At 35.4% G+C, this 19059-nt stretch overlaps 1 protein-coding gene across 4 annotated transcripts in view; it reads left to right on the forward strand.

The window, feature by feature from the left end:
- LOC131027350 (calcineurin B-like protein 3) overlaps window positions 1-14901 on the forward strand; it is a 252230-nt gene extending 237329 nt beyond the window's left edge. For all 4 annotated transcript variants that reach the window (XM_057957385.2, XM_059218110.1, XM_057957384.2 and 1 more), the window contains 2 exons: window positions 6217-6329; window positions 14382-14901. In XM_057957385.2, the coding sequence (XP_057813368.1) occupies window positions 6217-6329; window positions 14382-14451 (183 nt within the window). In that variant the 3' untranslated portion in view covers window positions 14452-14901. The remainder of the gene's footprint in view (window positions 1-6216; window positions 6330-14381) is intronic.
- The last annotated feature ends 4158 nt before the right edge of the window (window positions 14902-19059 follow it).

The following is a 19059-nucleotide window of genomic DNA, read 5'->3' on the forward strand; positions in this document are numbered from 1 at the left end:
AAATTTTAGAGTGTAGGGATTTTAATGGTGAAGTGTAGAGGGGTATTTGATGCATTTTTGGTGCATACCATTGGGGGTCTGCTAATTTTAGGTCACCGTGCATGGTTAGTCTGAACCCAAACTGTGCTTAGTTCAACTGCAGGTGTTCGTCTTGGGCTGTGCCAGAATTGGGTGCCTAAAACGAGTCTCTCCAGTTTGAAAATCCTTCATCACTTAGAGCTTGCACCGTTTTTGTCTAGTTGTGAGGGTGTCTGGCAAAACAAGAACTGGTTTATCGAAATCTGTCTACCCGCTGCATCAACTATTATCATCCTTATCCTTAGGCTTCCTGAACCTTCCCTTTTGATTTTATTTCGTAGTTTGAGAATCATAGCAGACCACCTTGTTGCAAAACGTAAGTCCCCTTTGTGTTCCCAGCAAATCACATCAACCACTAAGCTATCCTGCAGTCAAGATCCGACAATCGAAACGTTGAGGTCATCCCCATTGATCAAATTAACACAACATTAGGGATCTCCTTATCTCAAGAGAGGATAGGATTCTTAGCATTTCTATTCTGTGTTGGCCGGATGAAGTTGTAGTTATGCAATTTTAGACACGTCAATCTTCTCCATGATTACGTATAGCCCATTAAGGACCTCCACATCAGCCTTGAAAGTAGGGCTAAAATGGAATGTCGAATTCAGATAATAGGTTGCTGCATGGATGGGCCTATGAAGCTGATGATGCCATCTCCTATCAATGATCTCCCAAATGGGACCATACTTGCTCTCATCTCCTCCATAGATCGATTTGATGCCCTCCTTCGCCCTATCCATGCCCTCATATATGTAGCCCATTGTGGGCTTTTCTCCATCCACAACTCGCAACACAACCACCAAGGGCTTAACAAACTGCAAAATTGAAAATATTGTGTAATTTAGAAAAATGAGCAAATAAGAGAATATGATGAATAAGTTATAAAACAAAAAGTTAAATTGTAGAATTTATAAAAAATTTACCTTCACTAGCTCATCACAAGGGATCCAAAAGTCTTGCTCATCAAAAATGCAGTCTGCCATATCTTTCCCTGCAGGGGTGGCAGCATAGGATGAGGAAGACCACTCCTCACCAACAATCATACGTCTCAAGGCCGACTTACAGTGAAGCATTGACTGCAATGTGATGAAGTTTGTGGCAAATCTTGTGATTCCTGGACGAGCTAACTCCTTGGACGAGTATTGTCTCATAAGAGCCAACACCCATGAATGATTATATACAAATTTGCACACATCTCTTGACCCAAAGGAGTTTTCCAATATCCTCCAACATGAGGTCAATGCAATGGGCGGCACATGGAGTCCAAACTGTAGATGGGTGCCTCTCCATCAATAGTCTACCTACAATATAATTTGTTGCATAGTAATTAATGAAGTTACAAAATAGTAATTAATTTGCAAACAAAATTAGTTTGTAATCAAAAGTTTACCTGTAGCAACATATTTGTTGCATTGTCAGTCACCACCTGTACCACGTTCTCACCCACCTCATCAATCACCTCCTCTATCTGCTCACATAGGTAGGTGGCATTCTTGCAATGGGCGGAGGCATCAATGGACTTGATGAAAACGTTGCCCCCTGAAATAAAAAAATAAAGCAAGATCAATGATCATTCAATAAATCATTAAATGAAAAATAAAAAATTAATGACTAAATGAAACTAAAATTAATCAATCACCTGTAGAAGAAACAAGAAAATTAAGGAGAGTTATATTTCTCCTATCCGTCCAACCATCAGTCATGATGGTGCAACCTTTAGTGCTCCATATCTAGCGTTGTTCACCTAATTCCTTCTTCACATCATTCACCAATTGAGTCAAAATGGGTCCCCTCAAATCAGACTCAGAAGGGGCTTTGAACCCCGCCCCGCATATGGTAAGGGCATCAACCATTTCTTGCCAATAAGGAGACCCGTCACAAATAAATTAAATGAGATAAGTTAAGTATGTACGGGAAAAAATAAAACAAAGAATCAAAGTATAAAAATTAAAACAATCAAACATAAAACATGCACCTGTCTATAAAGAATGGAACACTGTCGTAGACCCAAAACCTGCCAACTGCCATTTTAGCGGCATCATGGACCTCCTTGTTCCAACCCATGCTCTCAAGCGACTGTTGGGACCCAGGAGTAGTGTGAGGCACAAAGAAGATATCCAACCTAGATTTACGAATTCTAGGTCCAATGCTAACACTTCCACTACCACTAGCAGTGCTAGGAACATGAGTAGTGGCACCTACAAAAGCACTAGCACTAGCAGTAGCATGGTGAGTGGGACGATATGGAGGCATGGAAGAAGGCCCTCCAACACAACCTAAAGCTGTCCCACTTCCAATGGCTGTGAGATCATCCTTTTGGTTCTTTTTGTTTTCACTCGCGTACGGCCTCAGTTGTTGCTTGAATGCATCAGTCGGCATCATGCCCACGCACACCAGCAATATGGTATTTCAATCTATATATGCCTCCATGGAATATTGTTTTGCAAAAAAAAACACTTTGCTTGCCCCTTTTTTTGCCCTGGAAAATCCTCATGAAATTTCCAAGCAAGGTCCTTTCTAATTGGGGGTCTAGAAGAAGACATTGTATGATTCTCATTGTACATTTTTTTCAAAAACCTAAGGTAGGGTTTGTAAATTTATTTTTTTTAAATGTAGGGTTTGATCAAAATTTCAACCCCTATATACAGCCCTACATAGTAACATACAAAAGATTTTGGAAAAAAATGTAAAACTTTCACAAGAAATGAATAGAAAATGAAATTTTTGCATACAAGAAACAAAAAAAGCTCAAAAAATCAATCTTACCTCTTACAACAAGCTTGAAATGAGCTGCAAACTCTTCCTTTCCAACTCTTGATGCACCAAATCAAAGTATAATGCAGCCCCAATGTGATGAATGGATGAAATCTTGAGCTTCCTCCTTGCTGGTTTTTCTTCAATGAAACCTTGTTTCTCTTCACAACTCACTTTTCTCCTCCTATTTTGCCAAATGAATGAAATGAAGTTCACTTTTAGGGGCATAGGATAATAAAGCAAAAAAAAAAACAACTTAAAAAAAACTTTTAAAAATGTGTTTTTTGGTTGCCTTTTTTCATGCCCAATGCTGGTCGAGTCTACACGACGGGACTCGCCAAGTTTGTGCAAAATCGCTGAGTTGGCAAGTTGGGCGAGTTTGCCATCAAACTCGGTCGAGTTCGAATCCGAGTTTGTGGGACTCGTGGGAGGTGACTCTGACTCTAACTCTGACTCGCCGAGTTTGGGCGATTTATTTCAACTAGATCAAACTAACGATGCATTACAATTTGCAATCAACAAATTCCAAATGGTATGGAGTATGGACATACAGGCTTTGCTATTAATCAACAATAAGATCTTCCATTCAACTAATTAACTCCATGTAAACAAATCTAAAACTTGAGAAGTAGAAACCATGCAGCATGTTGAAACAACACACAAAAATCCACCATATCTTCAATGAAAATCATATGTTTATTCCAACATAGCCTTGACAACAATTCCTGTCTCCTTGTCCTACTACTATTCTAACTCATAACTCTATTAACCTTTACAAATGAAAAGGCAAATCCTTATATAGAGTTCTTAGTTACAAATGAAGGGCCTAGATTGATTTGAAATGAATGGCCGAGATAATTCAAGACAAACTCCAATTGGTATTAGTTACAACTAACACCTCATTGACCAATGAGAAAATTACAACATTTTGGACTCATGTCCTTTCAATGTGGACCAATGAGAAATGAGGTTAGGTACATTGAATAATATTTGATGAAGTGCCACATGTCACTGGCTCCTCATGGAATGAGTCAGATTCAATGCACCTAGACATGTTGACTTGGCATCACTTGATTGGTCGATGATGATCGAGCGCCACCTCAACATATATATCTCTTGATACTCAACATTATCACCTTGCTTGATTGATTGTGATGGTTCATATTCCCAAATTGCATCATCTTTGAAATTTACTTGAAGCACTCTTGATCAATTATAACCAAATTTTGATGGCCAGAACAAGCTTGGAGTGCTCCTAATAGCGCTCTACTTTTCAAGTGGTTGAAATGATAGAAAATGGAGCTTGGAATGAAATTATGATAGGCTTTTGGTAGTAGAGATGCCTCAAAAGTACTCCTAGCTTATGTTGAACATAAAGCAATATTAAATCATTAAAAGCTTTAGTGTCATATTTGTGTGCATTTGTTTGGATTGGTTTGTCTTATTTTGGTGTTTATCTTCCTTTTTGAAGGTGTCTTTAGGGTTTCAAAAGTGTATTTTCATGCTTTTCAAACCCTAGACTAGTAATTCATAGTTTGAAGATTTGTTTAAAGCAACTAGGGTTTTTATGGCTGGTGAAGTTGTCAATGGATTGGTGGTAAGGCTTCAAGATTCTTGAGAAAATCTGTCATGCTGCAAGATAGAGACTTGTTAGAATCATTGGGAGAAGTTGTGCATCAAATTGCTATTTTTAGCCACTATATTTTTAGTGTTTGCATTTTTAGCAGTCCTTAGATTTTTAGAAGATCTATCTATCAAATCAATATTTTTAGCCATGATTATTTTAGTCGTTTCATTTTTAGAAGTTTTGTTTTTGGGTAGAAAGGTCGAGGGCCTTATATTTAGGGTGTTTTAGTAACTTCTATTTCATATTTATTTAGGATAGTTTTCTGTTTTAAAGTGATTTCTTTCCTACTTTTTCACTAGCTTTGAGCATTTTTCTTTACAAACAATGATTTTTTGGATAAATTAATTATTATTCTAACTCCCAAAAAATTTGATTTCTAGCCTTGTAAGTGTTTGGAGCATAGAATTTAATAATAATAGTTAATGCTATGATTATGTTGTTGAAGTTATTGTTCAAATTTTGGTTGGAATTCCTGTGTGATTTCATTAATTGAATTGAAAGTGGAAAATAATGTCAAGCTTTGTGGTGAGATTATTAGTTTGCTATATGTTGTAGCTTTTTGTACAACTTAATTATTTGATTCTTGGGATTGTTTGTCATCTATGTGTAAGTTTATTATTCCTTTCAAAATCTTCTTTTGCATCAACTTGTTGGTTTCTACTTTTAGATATTAGGAAGGTGATGTTGCATTTAGAATTAGACACTTTTATTCTTAAAATCTATAAATCACTTGTGAGACAAAAGCAAGATGGAACAATACAGAATGGCAGAAGAAAAACAGCAAAGGGCAATTGGAATGCCTGGGGCGAACCCATGGACCAACCCAAATGCGGACACACTCGGTTCGGGTGCGGGGACCAAAATCAACAAACTCGGTAATATATATTCTAGTCCCTAATCCTAGATCCCCTGAAGTTATGTTACAAACTACCAAGAGTTGGAAGAAATGAAAGGCCTTCTTAGAACTGTTAACAATGAACTGAGTGCTCCTAAAAGGCAAGAACCTACTGTTAGAATAACAAAGGCTATAGGCCTCCCACCAGTTTATATATTTTATCTATATCTATATCTATAAATTTATTTGTTTAAAATATATTTATATTAACATTATGTTTATTTTTATATTTTTTATGCATACAATATATATTGAATGGCCAAACTCAGCCATACAAAATCTGATGAAAAGAAAAATGAGCGAACCTCCTAACCCAAACCCGAACTGGCAATATAGACATATTCACCATAGGTTGTGCTTACAAGGATGGGGATGGCATCCTTGTTCCTATACTGATCTCGCTTGGTTACAGGGGGTAATTAGCTTCCTCCACCATGGGTTCTTATGTGTGGGTAATGCTCTGTATTATAAGATAAACAGTCTTGTATTCTTTAATTCTCTGTATGTGTATCCTATGCATAATTTAAAGCATTTGGTAATGGCCATAGTCTTATTCTTTACTCAAAGGTTCAACAAGAATTCTAATTCATCATACTTACAATTCCTTGGTACAATTGCTCTACAAACTAACCATATAGCTAGATTCCCCTTGAGCCAATCTGCACATGTAGATATGTGGAATGGAGTCTGCAAAATTAATGCATGTGTGCCTTTTCATTTTCCTTCTACCTCGATCTATCTATGTGGATTATGGATTCTTGTCCAAGTGTAATTTAAGCTCTGCATTTATGTTTTGACGTAATGAAAAATTCGCTCTTTGAATTGCTTTCTCACTATGTGCTTCTACTTCGATTTGTTTTAGACCTTTGAGGAGGCAGATACAAAACACGATGGCAAAATTGATAAAGAAGAATGGAAGAGCCTTGTTCTTCATCATCCTTCCCTTTTAAAAAATATGACACTTCCGTACCTCAGGTAAAAATAAATTTTACATAGTTTATCTCTATTGTGAAGAGTAAATGATGATAGATAAAAGAAAAGTCTAGTATGTGATTATTTTGCTTTTGTTTATGAAAAACTGGCATTGAAACTTTTTTTCGAGTAAATGCCACGGAATATGCTTTCATGAGGAAAGAAATAATTGGTATTCTATTAACTTAATTTCAAATAAAACAAAAGTATACTGATAAATGAATCATAATAGATCGTACAATTTGTCAAAGTTTAGTGTAGTTGTAGTCTTATGGTTTTGAACCTAGATCGGGTGTGGCAGAGCTATGAATTTTCATAGGAAAAACCATTGCAGGCAAAGCTATGGTATATGTCTTAAATCTGTAAGCATTAGAGTTATAATATTCCACAATGAACGTAATATTTGCTTCTAGATTTGATTGTGAGATTTTTTTTTAAACAATATTTTGGATCACACTAGATGATTTATTATTAGTATGAAGAGAGAATATAGTAAACAGTAGACATTATAAACTATATAGAAAAGGGAGAGGGAGTGGAGAAATGGAAAGGAAAAGACCTCAATAAGACAAAAGAAGAGATGGGTTGATGAGGATTTATAACAAATAGAAAAAAAAGGAAAATTACACAAAATAAAATGGATTTGTTAAAAGTTGAAATTAATAATGTTACCAAAGGTTTTTACAACATAAATAAAAATAGGAAAATCCACAAAATAAAGAGATTTAATAAGAGTTGAAATTAATAATGATACCAAAGATTTAATAGATTTCATTTGCAATTAATAATGGGGTAAATATGAGTAGGGACTTGAGGTTTGAATCAGTGAAGAGCAGGAATAGCTTGGATGAGGGAGATGGCGAAGATGACCATGGTTTTGTAGAGGGGGAATTCAAGGAATGGAATGGCTCTTGGGACAAGGAAGATGAGGAAAGGCTCATTGATATTTGGTACGAGGCTTATCATAATATCTTTGGAGCGCATTTTGTAGTATCCAAGCCTTTCTTAGTGGGTTTGGATGTCACTTCTTCCATGGAAAAAGGCCCTTCTATTGTGGTTTCTAGTTTGGTTGCATCCAAGCATGGCTCTTCTACTAGTGGTAGTCTCAACTCTTATACAAGGATTGAAATGCATTTGCCTCCTAATAGCCGCTAGGTGCTCGGGTATCTCTTTGGTTAAGCTTCTCACGGGTGTTAGTGGTGGGATTTATCCACTAGTTGTTAGAATGTCTAGTTCTTGCATTGATTCAGGTCCCTAATATTCCTAGGTCCCATGCTTGCCTATGAGCTATGATGACCATATCCTTCCTTTTGGTGCTTTTGTGTGCTTTTCCTATGGGGTGTTTCTGAGACGTGTTTTTTCCCTATATATATATATATATATATATATAGGGAAATCTGAAATTTATATAACATTGTAACACGGTAAACATTCATCATAGCAACATAATAACATTTATAAATTAGAATCAAATCAAATATTCTTGTTGTTGCTTCTTAAATTTTCTTTCTTTTCTTCAAACCCTAGGTGCCTGAGCAATAAAAATCATAGTTCACACTATAGTCTTCTTTTTCCTTGCATAGACTAAAATCAAAATGAAAAAACCCTTTCAGCTTTCACACTTCACGTCTTCACTCTTGACCAGTTTTGTATTTCTTCCCTTGCTAAGTGCTGCCACGAAAGCTCCGCTAATGTTTTTTTTATTTTCTTTCAAAATTGAGTATGACTTTTATTGATGTCATATGATATCGATATTATTATATCGATATCATATATAATATTATATTGATATCAATAATATGGTATTGATAGTAAAAAAAAAATTTTAAAATTGCTTTCTAGCAGCGATTTCATTAAAAAAAATTAATTGCTTTCCTTAATAATTTTATAAAAGAAAATTATATTTTAATTGTGCCTATTGCCAGAAACAGCCATCCATCCTCGGGACAGTCACGGCTTGGGCATCCCCTACTGTCTCGAGGATGCTCAACGGTCCCTGAAAAAAAGTTTGAGCATTTCCGAGTTTTCGGGACGGTTTCTGAAAATTTTCGAGGATCAAAGACGGCTTGGAAACGTTTCCAGCCATTCCCCTGTCCTCAAAACCGTTTCCATTTTAGGAACATGTGCCTTTAGGCCGGAAACGCATTTCCGGGTAACATTGTAAATAAATAAAATAGCAACAAATAAGCAATATATCTATATAATAAGAACTAAAAGAGTATATATATATATTTACACACATGCGTACATATACATATATATAAGTACATACATAAATGATTATTACGCTGAAGGCATATCATACTCACATATGAATGCAAAAATGTTCGTCAATAAAAACTAGAAGCATTTAATTTGACGTGTTTATTACACTTAAATGCATGAAAAGCAAAAAAAAAAACATTTATTATTTATTTTTTTAATTTAGTTTTATTTATTTTCTTCTCATGCACTCAATTAACTAGTTTTTAATTATTTAATGCTAATTTTATCTTCACCTTGACCTCTCAATTGCCACTTTGAGCTTAACTAATCACTCAATTGGTCTATCTCCTTCATGCAATCAATTAAATTTGTAATTATCTCAATCTAATATTATTAATTATGGGGGATTGAAAATGTCCGTACATAATGTCCACTTTTTCCTCAAGATAATAATCTATCAAAACATGAAAATATAATCATATTTTAATAATAATTTAATATTAATTACAATATAATAAATATAATAAATTTTTAAATGGAATAATGAACAAACATGATATCTTTCAATGTACTTTACCTATATTTCTCTAAAGATAGGTATGCTGGTACATAGTATATACTTACACTCCTATATGTAAAAATGGATATGTCTATATGGAGAGAGAGATTTGTAATTTGTTGTCTTGAGGATGGCATTTCCGCTTTTATTATATAAATATTAAAATATTTATATCAAGGTCCCTTAATGGTGTTCAGATGTAGAGATTCAAAAGCCAATGTGGTTCTATGGGGCACACAAGCCCAATGATGTCAAGGCACACATGCCATCCAAAGTTTAAGGCTTGTAGGCCTATAAGATTTCTTTGACACATAGGCCAATATCTTGAAGTATTTAAAACATTAGATTTCCAAACATCAAACATATCTAAGGGATTACTCAAGCTTCTTTGCCATTGCTAGTGGAGCTATAACCTCCACACGGTGTGCAAGATATAGAGCATTCCTTCGACCACTTGCTTCAATCATATGATGCCTTGTTCCTTTGTCATGAGGGTCTTGTTGTCCTCCATAAGTGTCCTATCTTTTTCAATGGATCTTTAAATCGGTTCCTTGCATGAGTTTTGCAGCTCTTCTCATTGCTTTGGACTTGGCAATAGCTTTTGTGGGAGATGCAACACCCAAGCCATCATCATTGGCTTGTATTCACTTATTGCTTCAAGTATCTTGCTTTTGTGCTACTTAATGATGAAAGTGGTTGCGATGGAGTTGGTGATTCCTTTATTCCATAGGATATAAATGATGTTTGACAACAATATAGCCACCACTTCATTTCCATGGAAATGGTTCTCCTATTGCTCTAGTATTCCTTCTCTAATGACAACTTAGATAATATTGGTAGCTTGTGAGGAGTCAATGTAGAAGGCCTGCTTCATTTGCTTCAAATCAAAATTCCTTTCGCATACACAATCTCCAGCCGGAAAGGAGACTTTTGACACATCCTTTCTGTTGGTATGTGTGAAAGATTCTACTCATAGTTATAGATCTAAGACTTTGTATTCATGATCCTTTGTTAATCACACTTTGCAAAATGCTCCACTTTCTTAGTAGAGAACATTGTTCTCACGTACTCAAGATAGTATACCTTTTTATTCCTACAAATAAATTCCTTCCCATACACTAGTATTGCTAGTGATGATAATCTCCTCAAATTGATTGAGGAAAAAAATGGTCAATGTGTTTGGATATATTGCTCATATAATGAATTGTATGTCTTTGTCTGAGCAAAACATTAAATATATCAATTATAAATTAAAAATCATATATCTATATCTATATCTATATATATTATATGTCTTCAAACATTTAGTGTCGTGGTAGAAACACTTCATTGGTGAAGCGGCCACCAAGGTTCAAACCCCCACTGAGCCTAAGCTTGCAGACTTTGTGCCTTCGCTAGGTCATTGAGCTCGTGGGTTTGAACAAGTGAAGTGTGGAATGATGACCCCTCAAAAATGGCCTCATGGGAAGAGATCCTTTGTAAGTGGTCTCTTTGGGCTCGGACCAAGCTAAAAACCTGAGTTTCCTCAATCAAAAAAATATCTATATTATATATTATATTAAAAATTAAATTGTACATTATAAAATTTACATTATTTTTAATTTAAAGTTTATTATATAACTATTAATATATATTAATAGTCTATAATAGTTTAAATTTTAAAACTACTTTATAGTATTAACTATAAACTATAGGGGTTCACTCCTTCCCCATCAAAGTGTTGTCTATGATAGTGCATAATAATTATAATTTTAAAGTTAGTGTATATTGATTATATACTTGTTCGCATCGAAATCCATGGGGCGGGTTGTTCAGAGAGCTCAAGTCATATCGAAGCTGCAATTTAGAGTAGATTTGCCAACTTCTTCGACACTATTTCATATGTCCCTTGCGATTTAGGATGATTGAGTCCCTTTAAAATTCAGTTGATGACTGCCATTGCTCCTCCCACTCCTATACTTGGGTTTTTCAAAAGGTCGAAAAGAAAACTAAAGGACAAAATAACAAACTATTTCCACGTTGATTTTGCATTGACTTTGATTCTATCTCAGAATTGGCCCTATTTGTAAGCAATTCAGTAACGAGTTTTTCTAGGGTTTTGTGGGTTTTTGCATAGATTTTTTTCACTATTTTTTCCCTTTTTGTGGGGTTTAACATGATTTTAATGTGATTTAAAAGCAAAAAATGTTGAGATTTGGGTCAATGATTGGTCAACAATTTTTTTGTGAATCGGGATTTTTTGGGGAAATTAATCGGTTGGCTCCATGATTTGCGATTAATGGGGTATAATCATGATTTTTTGCAGATTACTGCTTCTTTATGTTCTCATCTGGAGAAGTTGAGCTCATGAGCAAGAAGGATGTGTGGTAGGGGGGCCTATTTTCATTGAGTCACTTTGTGAGGAAGTTTGGCTTCTTAATGTTGGGGTGGGTTTCTTCTACACGGTGTTGCCTTCAATTGCATCCCACAACTCCCCTCCTATTTGGCCATTGCTTCAAGTTGAGGTTTCCTTGTCACAATTTGATGCGTTGTTCGTGGTCCCTTTGGTTGGACTCAAGACGGATGGTTTTCTCCTACCTATTGTGGAGTTGTTTCCTAGTATGATTAGGGCTTGTTTTTTATTGGGGCTCCCTTACCATTGCTAGCTCGTGCCCCTTAGTTTGGATTCTAGATGCCCTGGTTAACCAGTTTGGATTCAAGATGCCTTGGTCGACCAAGTTGTTGCTTCCATGGAGATTACTCTCATTGGGGGGTTCTCAAGCTTCCATCCAAATATAGTCTATTTGATATGGGCTTAAAATAAATGGGTTGTTGTTGGTTGGTTTCAAGTGGCTGCTATGCTCGATGGTTTCTTCCTTTTCTGTTTCCATTCCCTTGAGGAGAGTAAGGGTGTTTTTCTTAGTGGGCCTTGGTTCTTTGGCAAGTCTATCCTCTTTTTGAGAAAGTGGACTACTGGATTTGATACATCCAAGGAAAAATCCAACTGGGACCCTATTTAAGCAAGGCTCCTAGCACTCCCTTTGGAACACTGGCATGAAGAGATCTTTAGAGGTATTGGTAATGCTCTTGGTTCTTTTGTAGCCATAAATAGGATCACAAAAGACATGAAATGCTTGTTTTATTCCAGATTTTGTTCCAAGCAAGGTGTTTAGGAGCAGACTATTCACTTTGAGTCTTCCTCTTTGGTGTGCTCTTACTGCCATAAAGTTGGACATTTTTCCCACTCTTACCAAGTTTTCAAAATTTCTGTTCCTTTTCTGGGAACACTTGTTTTGAAGGGAATATTTTGGGCTTCTCTGGTGTAAGCCCAACAAAAATTTCTAAAGGAGCCTCCTTAAGGAACAAGAAATATATTGTGAATCGTTTGGTTCATTCTTCCTCTTTGATTTCTAGTAAGGGTGCGGCTGTTGAGGTTCTGAGAGGAGAGACCCCCTTAAGGATAAAAATATTCCAGATCTGTGAATGAATAGAATCTGAGATTGACCTATTTGGGTCAAACTTCACTTCAGAACTCTTTGATCAGGCTCAACTTCAAACCTTTTTGACTGTTGTGGCTGGTTCTGCATTGTTGATCTGCTGTTTGTTTTTGATGGGGCCTTTCTACTCTTAAGGCTAGTTCCATTGTGTTTCCTTGTTCTGTGTTGTTGTAGCCTTTTAGAGTTCACTGTTGGCTTTCGGTTTGCTATCGTTTAGCTATGCCTATTGTGTTTAACAGCATTTTTTAAAGGGATATGGATGCCTTTCAACACCTATTTTACCTTCAATATAAAACAGTCACAATTCAATAATTTTGCATTCCACCAAAACAAAATCAAATGGAAGTGAGAATAGGATGCCATATTTACTTTGGAAAGTAAAGAAAATGTGAAATTTGAAAAGACTTTATCCTAGCTAATGTAACAACAAAAATTTAAAGAATCAACAGACCAGAAGTTATATGAAAGTTATTTTGAATAATCGGTGGAGAAAACCATTGCTAGTGCGATAAGGAATGTAAAGATTTAAAAGGGGGGAAAAAGATATGCAAACACAATCACTTGCATCATAGAAGATTAAATCAGAAATACAGTTCCATTTCAAGAGTCTTAACTTGATATTTTTCTTACAATTATTTATGATGTGTTTGATTTTGACATGGCAATATGGTATTCCCATTTTCATTGTTTCATCGCATCCTAGCTGGACCCCTTCTACCACTGTTTAAAACTTTATACTAAGCATCACTATGCTAGTAAACAATATCCAATAAATGAGAATTGGCGGCTTTGTTAGAGACAACAGAAGATGCACCATTCAATCTTATGTGGTAAAAATCAATGAAAATTCGAACAATGGGGTAGAAGCTTAAACTCTCCTAGAGGTTTTGTACCTAGTTAAGTCTCTATGTATACATCATAGATTATAGAGGGCGAATTTAATCTAGTGAGAAATAAAATAATTAATCACATCACACCTAACACTTAAAAGATGGAAACCTTAATCGACCTCGTTTTTGGAGAAACAGAGATCTAGAAATCTAATCTTGCTTATTTATTAAAGGTCAAAGAATGAATGTGCAGAATTTTCCTTTTCCTTTCTCCATAAGCCTATTTTCAGATTTTTCCCATTCAAGAAATTTCTGTAAAATAGACCGATGGGAAGGAAAATTAGGATTTTTATAGGAAGTCTCAATATGATTATATGCTCTAGAATCCTAGCAACAGCATTTGAAATAACATGTAAAAATATGTTCAACAGAATAAGTGTACGGATTGAAGTAGATAACTGAACAATTATTTCTTCACTGATTTCTTCAAGATTTATTAAATATGCTTCTCAAAGTTTGTACTGTAATGAACTTAAAACATGTAAATTTAAAAGAGACTCCTTGATTGACTTTAGGGGCAATTCGGTTAGTTTCAGCATACAACTTAGATTGAGGCAGCACTTGGACAAATTTAAATTCCTAGACTCACTAATATTTTTGTTACTTATGGAGTCATGTGCTTGCATGATGAAGTAATTTGTGTTAAATGATTAATATTGAAGATTTGCTATTTTTTGTCAAAAGTGCAAATGATTGTATTTCTGGATAATGCTCCTTATATAATCATGTGACTACGTTTTTGTTGCATTTATCACTAAAATTGTTAAAGCACCCTTGACATGCCTAGGGTGTAGAAATGGTCTTTGGGCTTAGAATGTCCTCTCTGTATCTTTCTGCATAGTATTTTCTCGGGGATTTTGTCATGTAATTAGTGCAAGTAATCATGTGAAGAAGTAATTCTAACCATTTTAATTTATTTTACCAGGGACATTACAACATCATTTCCAAGCTTTGTGTTTTATTCTCAAGTCGAAGATGGAGTCGTCCACGAATAGCAACCATGTGCAAAATCCTTCTGCAAAGTTAAAAGAGGCAGCATTAAATGCAAATGCCTATCTGAACTCAAAATCTAGGTTCAAGTTGCATGACACAGTTTAAATATAGATGATGTTCATCCAGTACCTCCGTTCTCATTATATTTCACATGTTCTAGCACATATTTATCCATTTTTTTCTTTGATTACTTATTTTTCCCTCCCGTCTATAAGTAGAATGTATTCAGTAGGTTACACATTAGTACCATGTATAGAAGGATGTCCATCGCTGATTTTACATTAAAACTCTGCAACATGATCTACTAAGAAAAGGTAATATTGTGGGAAGCTAGTACGTGTGCTGTTCCAATGCACATGCTATATTTTTGGGTTAACAGTGTTTTTCTTTTCTGATGAATGTTTACGTTATCAGAAGTATTTTGATATAAAAGGTTCAAACAGTTACCTTAACTGCATGCTTTTTATAATTTCAGTTTTTAAAAAAACTAAAAATGCCAAATTTAATTCTCCGTATTATAATTATTAATTATTATTTCTTGTAGGAGGATAGTGAAAGGTGCACGAACCAATGTCACCAAGATAGGGACATTATAAATTGACAAATTCAAAGAGTCTTAAATAAAAAGTAACAAAAGGAAATAATCACCAATCGACGAACCAATGTCACCAAGATAGGGACATTATAAATTGACAAATTCAAAGAGTCTTAAATAAAAAGTAACAAAAGGAAATAATCACCAATCGACAAAATGAGTAAAATTTCATGTTCACAATAACAATGTGAACAAAATTCATGTATTTTTAACTTCATCCTTATACTCTTATAAAATCAAAATACAGTTTGGGTTTCACAAAATTTCTTCCTCACAGAATAAGTTTTGTTTCATTTGAGATTTGTAATATCACCATAACTTGGTCAGTCTCTACAATCAAACACCACAAACTCGTTATATTTTGTCAAGATAGCTTGCCTTGCTTCACAAGTGGAAACCCACATGTTGACAACATAAATGTATATACATAACTGAGAGAACCGTTACTAACTTGTTTTCCTTGGTTTGTTGGCCAAGTAGCAATATCACTTGCATAAAAGAAAAAGGATTACTTCCCCTTTCCACTTATCTTGATTGTCAACATCAAACTTCATTCTTCCCTTTGACATTTCTCTTCCTTTATTGATAAGTTCAACAATAGCTGATATATAACCCTATCATGGAATGATATAATTTGGAAACTATTTAGTCAGTCCAATTCAAGCAATTACAACATACTTACATTTATTTTGATTTCAATTATAGTAAGCAAGGATTTTGAAAGGACCCAAACCCTTGTACAAAAGCAAGAAACAAGGATCTTTACCCTATTCAAAAGTTGCCAAAAGATTGGATGAAATAGGTCCAAACAAGCCATAAACAACAAAGAAACAATACAAGCAAGAGAAAGAGGAACAATTTTAGTCAAGTTGCCATACAAGAGAACAAACAAAAAAGAAAGAGCAGGGACACCAATGCCCCACTTAGACAAACCTAGGTTATGATGGAGTTGACCTTTTATCCACAACATAAGTATTGTTGAACCCACAACATAAGTAGATCGATTGTGAACAACATTTAACCATTCTACAACAATACTGAAAAATCTTCAACCATCAACACATGAACACTGGATTTACATGGAAAACCCAATCAGGGAAAAACCATGGTGAGAATCATGTTCACAATATAAATAACAATGATTACAATGTTTTAAACATACCTGAAGTTTGTTACAACAATATTCCATCCTTAGGAAATTTATAACCAATGTCAAAATATGCGGTTGTTTCATGATCTATTTTACCGCCATAGCTGTTGTTCCGGTTCAATAAGGTATCCGCCACTAGAAGACAAAAACAGTTATATCAAACTGTTTACAACCCTTTCATCATTCAGATACATCCTACTCCATCCATTGTACTCTTCATCAAATGGCCATTCATAACTCATGACTTCATCAACTTTAGCTCTGTATGGAGTGTATTTAACGGCTACTTGATTTGCCTCTTTCAAAAGATTCAAAAAATGGCCCCGTGACAATTATTTTGTCCATGATATCCTCCAGCATATCCATGTTCAACCCTTCACATATTACTCTACCTGGGTACTGATGACTCTCTCTACCTCCTCTTTCCAAAATTGTAGAGGCTTGACTGTCCCATTTTCATCCTCAATATCTGGCAAAAAAGTTTCATTCAACTCACTGAAATTTCTCATCAGCTCCCTTATCTTTCTTTCTATATTTTTTGGCAAAATTTGGGCCTCTTGCATTGATTTTACCAACAAATAAGTTGGTTGGAGTGCAGGTGGCCTCTCAGCATGATACTTGGATGCCATAGACATTAATCTAAGTTCGTTTCCCCTTTGCAACCATTTTGTGAACAAGGGAACCGCCATCTCTTTATCATCATCAAATTTTTTAATAGCATTAAATAATAAAGAATACAAGGCATGAATGTTGTTAAGTCTACTATCAACCTTTTCATTTAAATGAGTTAGCACTGAGCTAACTATCTCCTTTTGTTGCTAGGCTGATTGATCTTTTGATTCCTTCAACTTATTTTCTAATTCAATAATATTCTCCAAGAGTTGAGATTGAGTTGGATCAGTAGATCTAGTGGCTTTGGGCTCGTCATCATCATATGGCACCAATGATATATTGGGGACATCAACATTGATGTCAGGTTGAACTGCTTCTTCTTCATGCATAACAGGTGATGACCTGGATGTTGATGGTGCGGATGTCCCTATAAATGCAAAAGAGGAGACTCTTATCTGTCCTTGCTCAAGGATTTGCTCAAGGAGTTGCACTCTCGTTTGGAACTCTACACACCTTTGTTGAACTGCATTGTAATCTTTGAAAAGCTTGTCAATTTTTTTCATTAACTCTGCCTTTTCCAAGGCTTCTCTCTTTGAAGTTTCATGAGTCAATTTGGCAACATCAACATTCAACTTTGTAGCCTCCACACGTGATGTGCTAGATGCTCTCTTTACAATAAGGCTTCCCCTTAAGTTGGGATTTATGTCACTAATGTTAGGCTTTCTAGGTCCTTCCTCTAATGTCCATATTGCCAAGGTTGCATAATCATCTACAAAATCTGATCCTTTCAGTGCCAACCTTGCTTCTTCCTCTTAACTAAATTGTTGGCCCTTTGATTTCCTAATTGCATCAAAGGTCACTGCATCAGCTATATCCCATTTTGGTAAAATTAAAACTCCAGCTTGACTTACAATCATCCTGCCCTCATCTGCAGTGATTCTCTTGAATTCTTCCATCATCTCTTGACTTATTCCTAATTCTCATGTTTAGACCTATCTGGCCTCTGAGATTTTCTCTCAGCAATTCTCTTCCTAAATTCTTCAATTTTCATCTTCCACACTAATTGCAAAAAGGTCAAGCTTCTCACAAAAGCATCATCCTCAAGAAACTTATCACATGTCTCCTTCCTTGCATCCTTAAAAGCTCTACCCTAAATATCTAAAGGAGTGAAGTCCAACTCCAAACTAGGGGGCAAAGGAGGAATACCAATTTGCATCTTTGCACTTGTTACTACAAGCGTATATTCCTCCATTTGTTCTTCAACCTGCCTTAAAGGTGAAAAGGGCACGGGTGGTGGCGAAGGACTTCTATTTGAATCTTCAAAATCAATGATTTTGACTCCTTTAAAAGGCTTGATTTGCACCTTTGGGGAAGGCTTTGTCTTCATTATCCTTTTACCTTTTCTCCTCACCAATTCTCCACTGTCGTTGCTGATCTCTTCTTCACCACTTGTTTCTTCTGTTTCTCTCTTTTGAGATAAATCATAAATAGGTCTCTCTTCTATCAGGCCATCTGTTCTTTGAGGTAGAGGAGGTCGTGAGCCTAACTGTTGCATCCTCTTTGGATGAATCAAAACTGATTCCTCCACTGTGATGGGTGTTGAACGATGTACATCTCTTCTTTCAACTTGTTGGCCATGAAACTCTTCAAGTTTGGCCTTCTTCTCCTTCAATGCAAGAATCAATTCATCAAAATTGTTCATAACAAAATCTACTTTAGCACAAAATGGAGTAAAATCTTTTGTTGGATCTAGCTTGGATCCATTTTCTGAATTATAGCCCATAACTTCTTGAAAACTATCTATTTCTCTCCTCCAATCCCGAGTCATGAAATCAAACTCATTTCTAATTATATCCTCAGGAAAATTGTGCTCATGAGGCAATAGACCTCTTTTTATTCTTGCCCTGAAAATGTTGTAAAACCCCTCCGGGTCACTGTGTCTAGCTGTGTTGACCCCTAAATGATATGATGCAAAGGATTTGTCAAAATGCTCATATCCTCCTTTCAAAATCACAAAATATGGGATGATAGTATAATCAGGGAAAAAATTTCCTTTGTCTTTTCCCTTTAATTCTTTATCATGGATGCACCCTATCTGCCACATTACTTCAGCAAAACCCATTCTCAAAGGAACATTAAATGGTAATACATGTGGTTGACCATAAAAACCATAGATTCTAATAACAGTGCTAACAGGATAAGGGATGAAATCCCCCCAATTGTGCTCAATCTTTAGAAATGGCAACCTCTCTT

Source organism: Cryptomeria japonica, chromosome 3 (genome assembly GCF_030272615.1).
Source record: "Cryptomeria japonica chromosome 3, Sugi_1.0, whole genome shotgun sequence".
Lineage (NCBI taxonomy): Eukaryota > Viridiplantae > Streptophyta > Pinopsida > Cupressales > Cupressaceae > Cryptomeria > Cryptomeria japonica.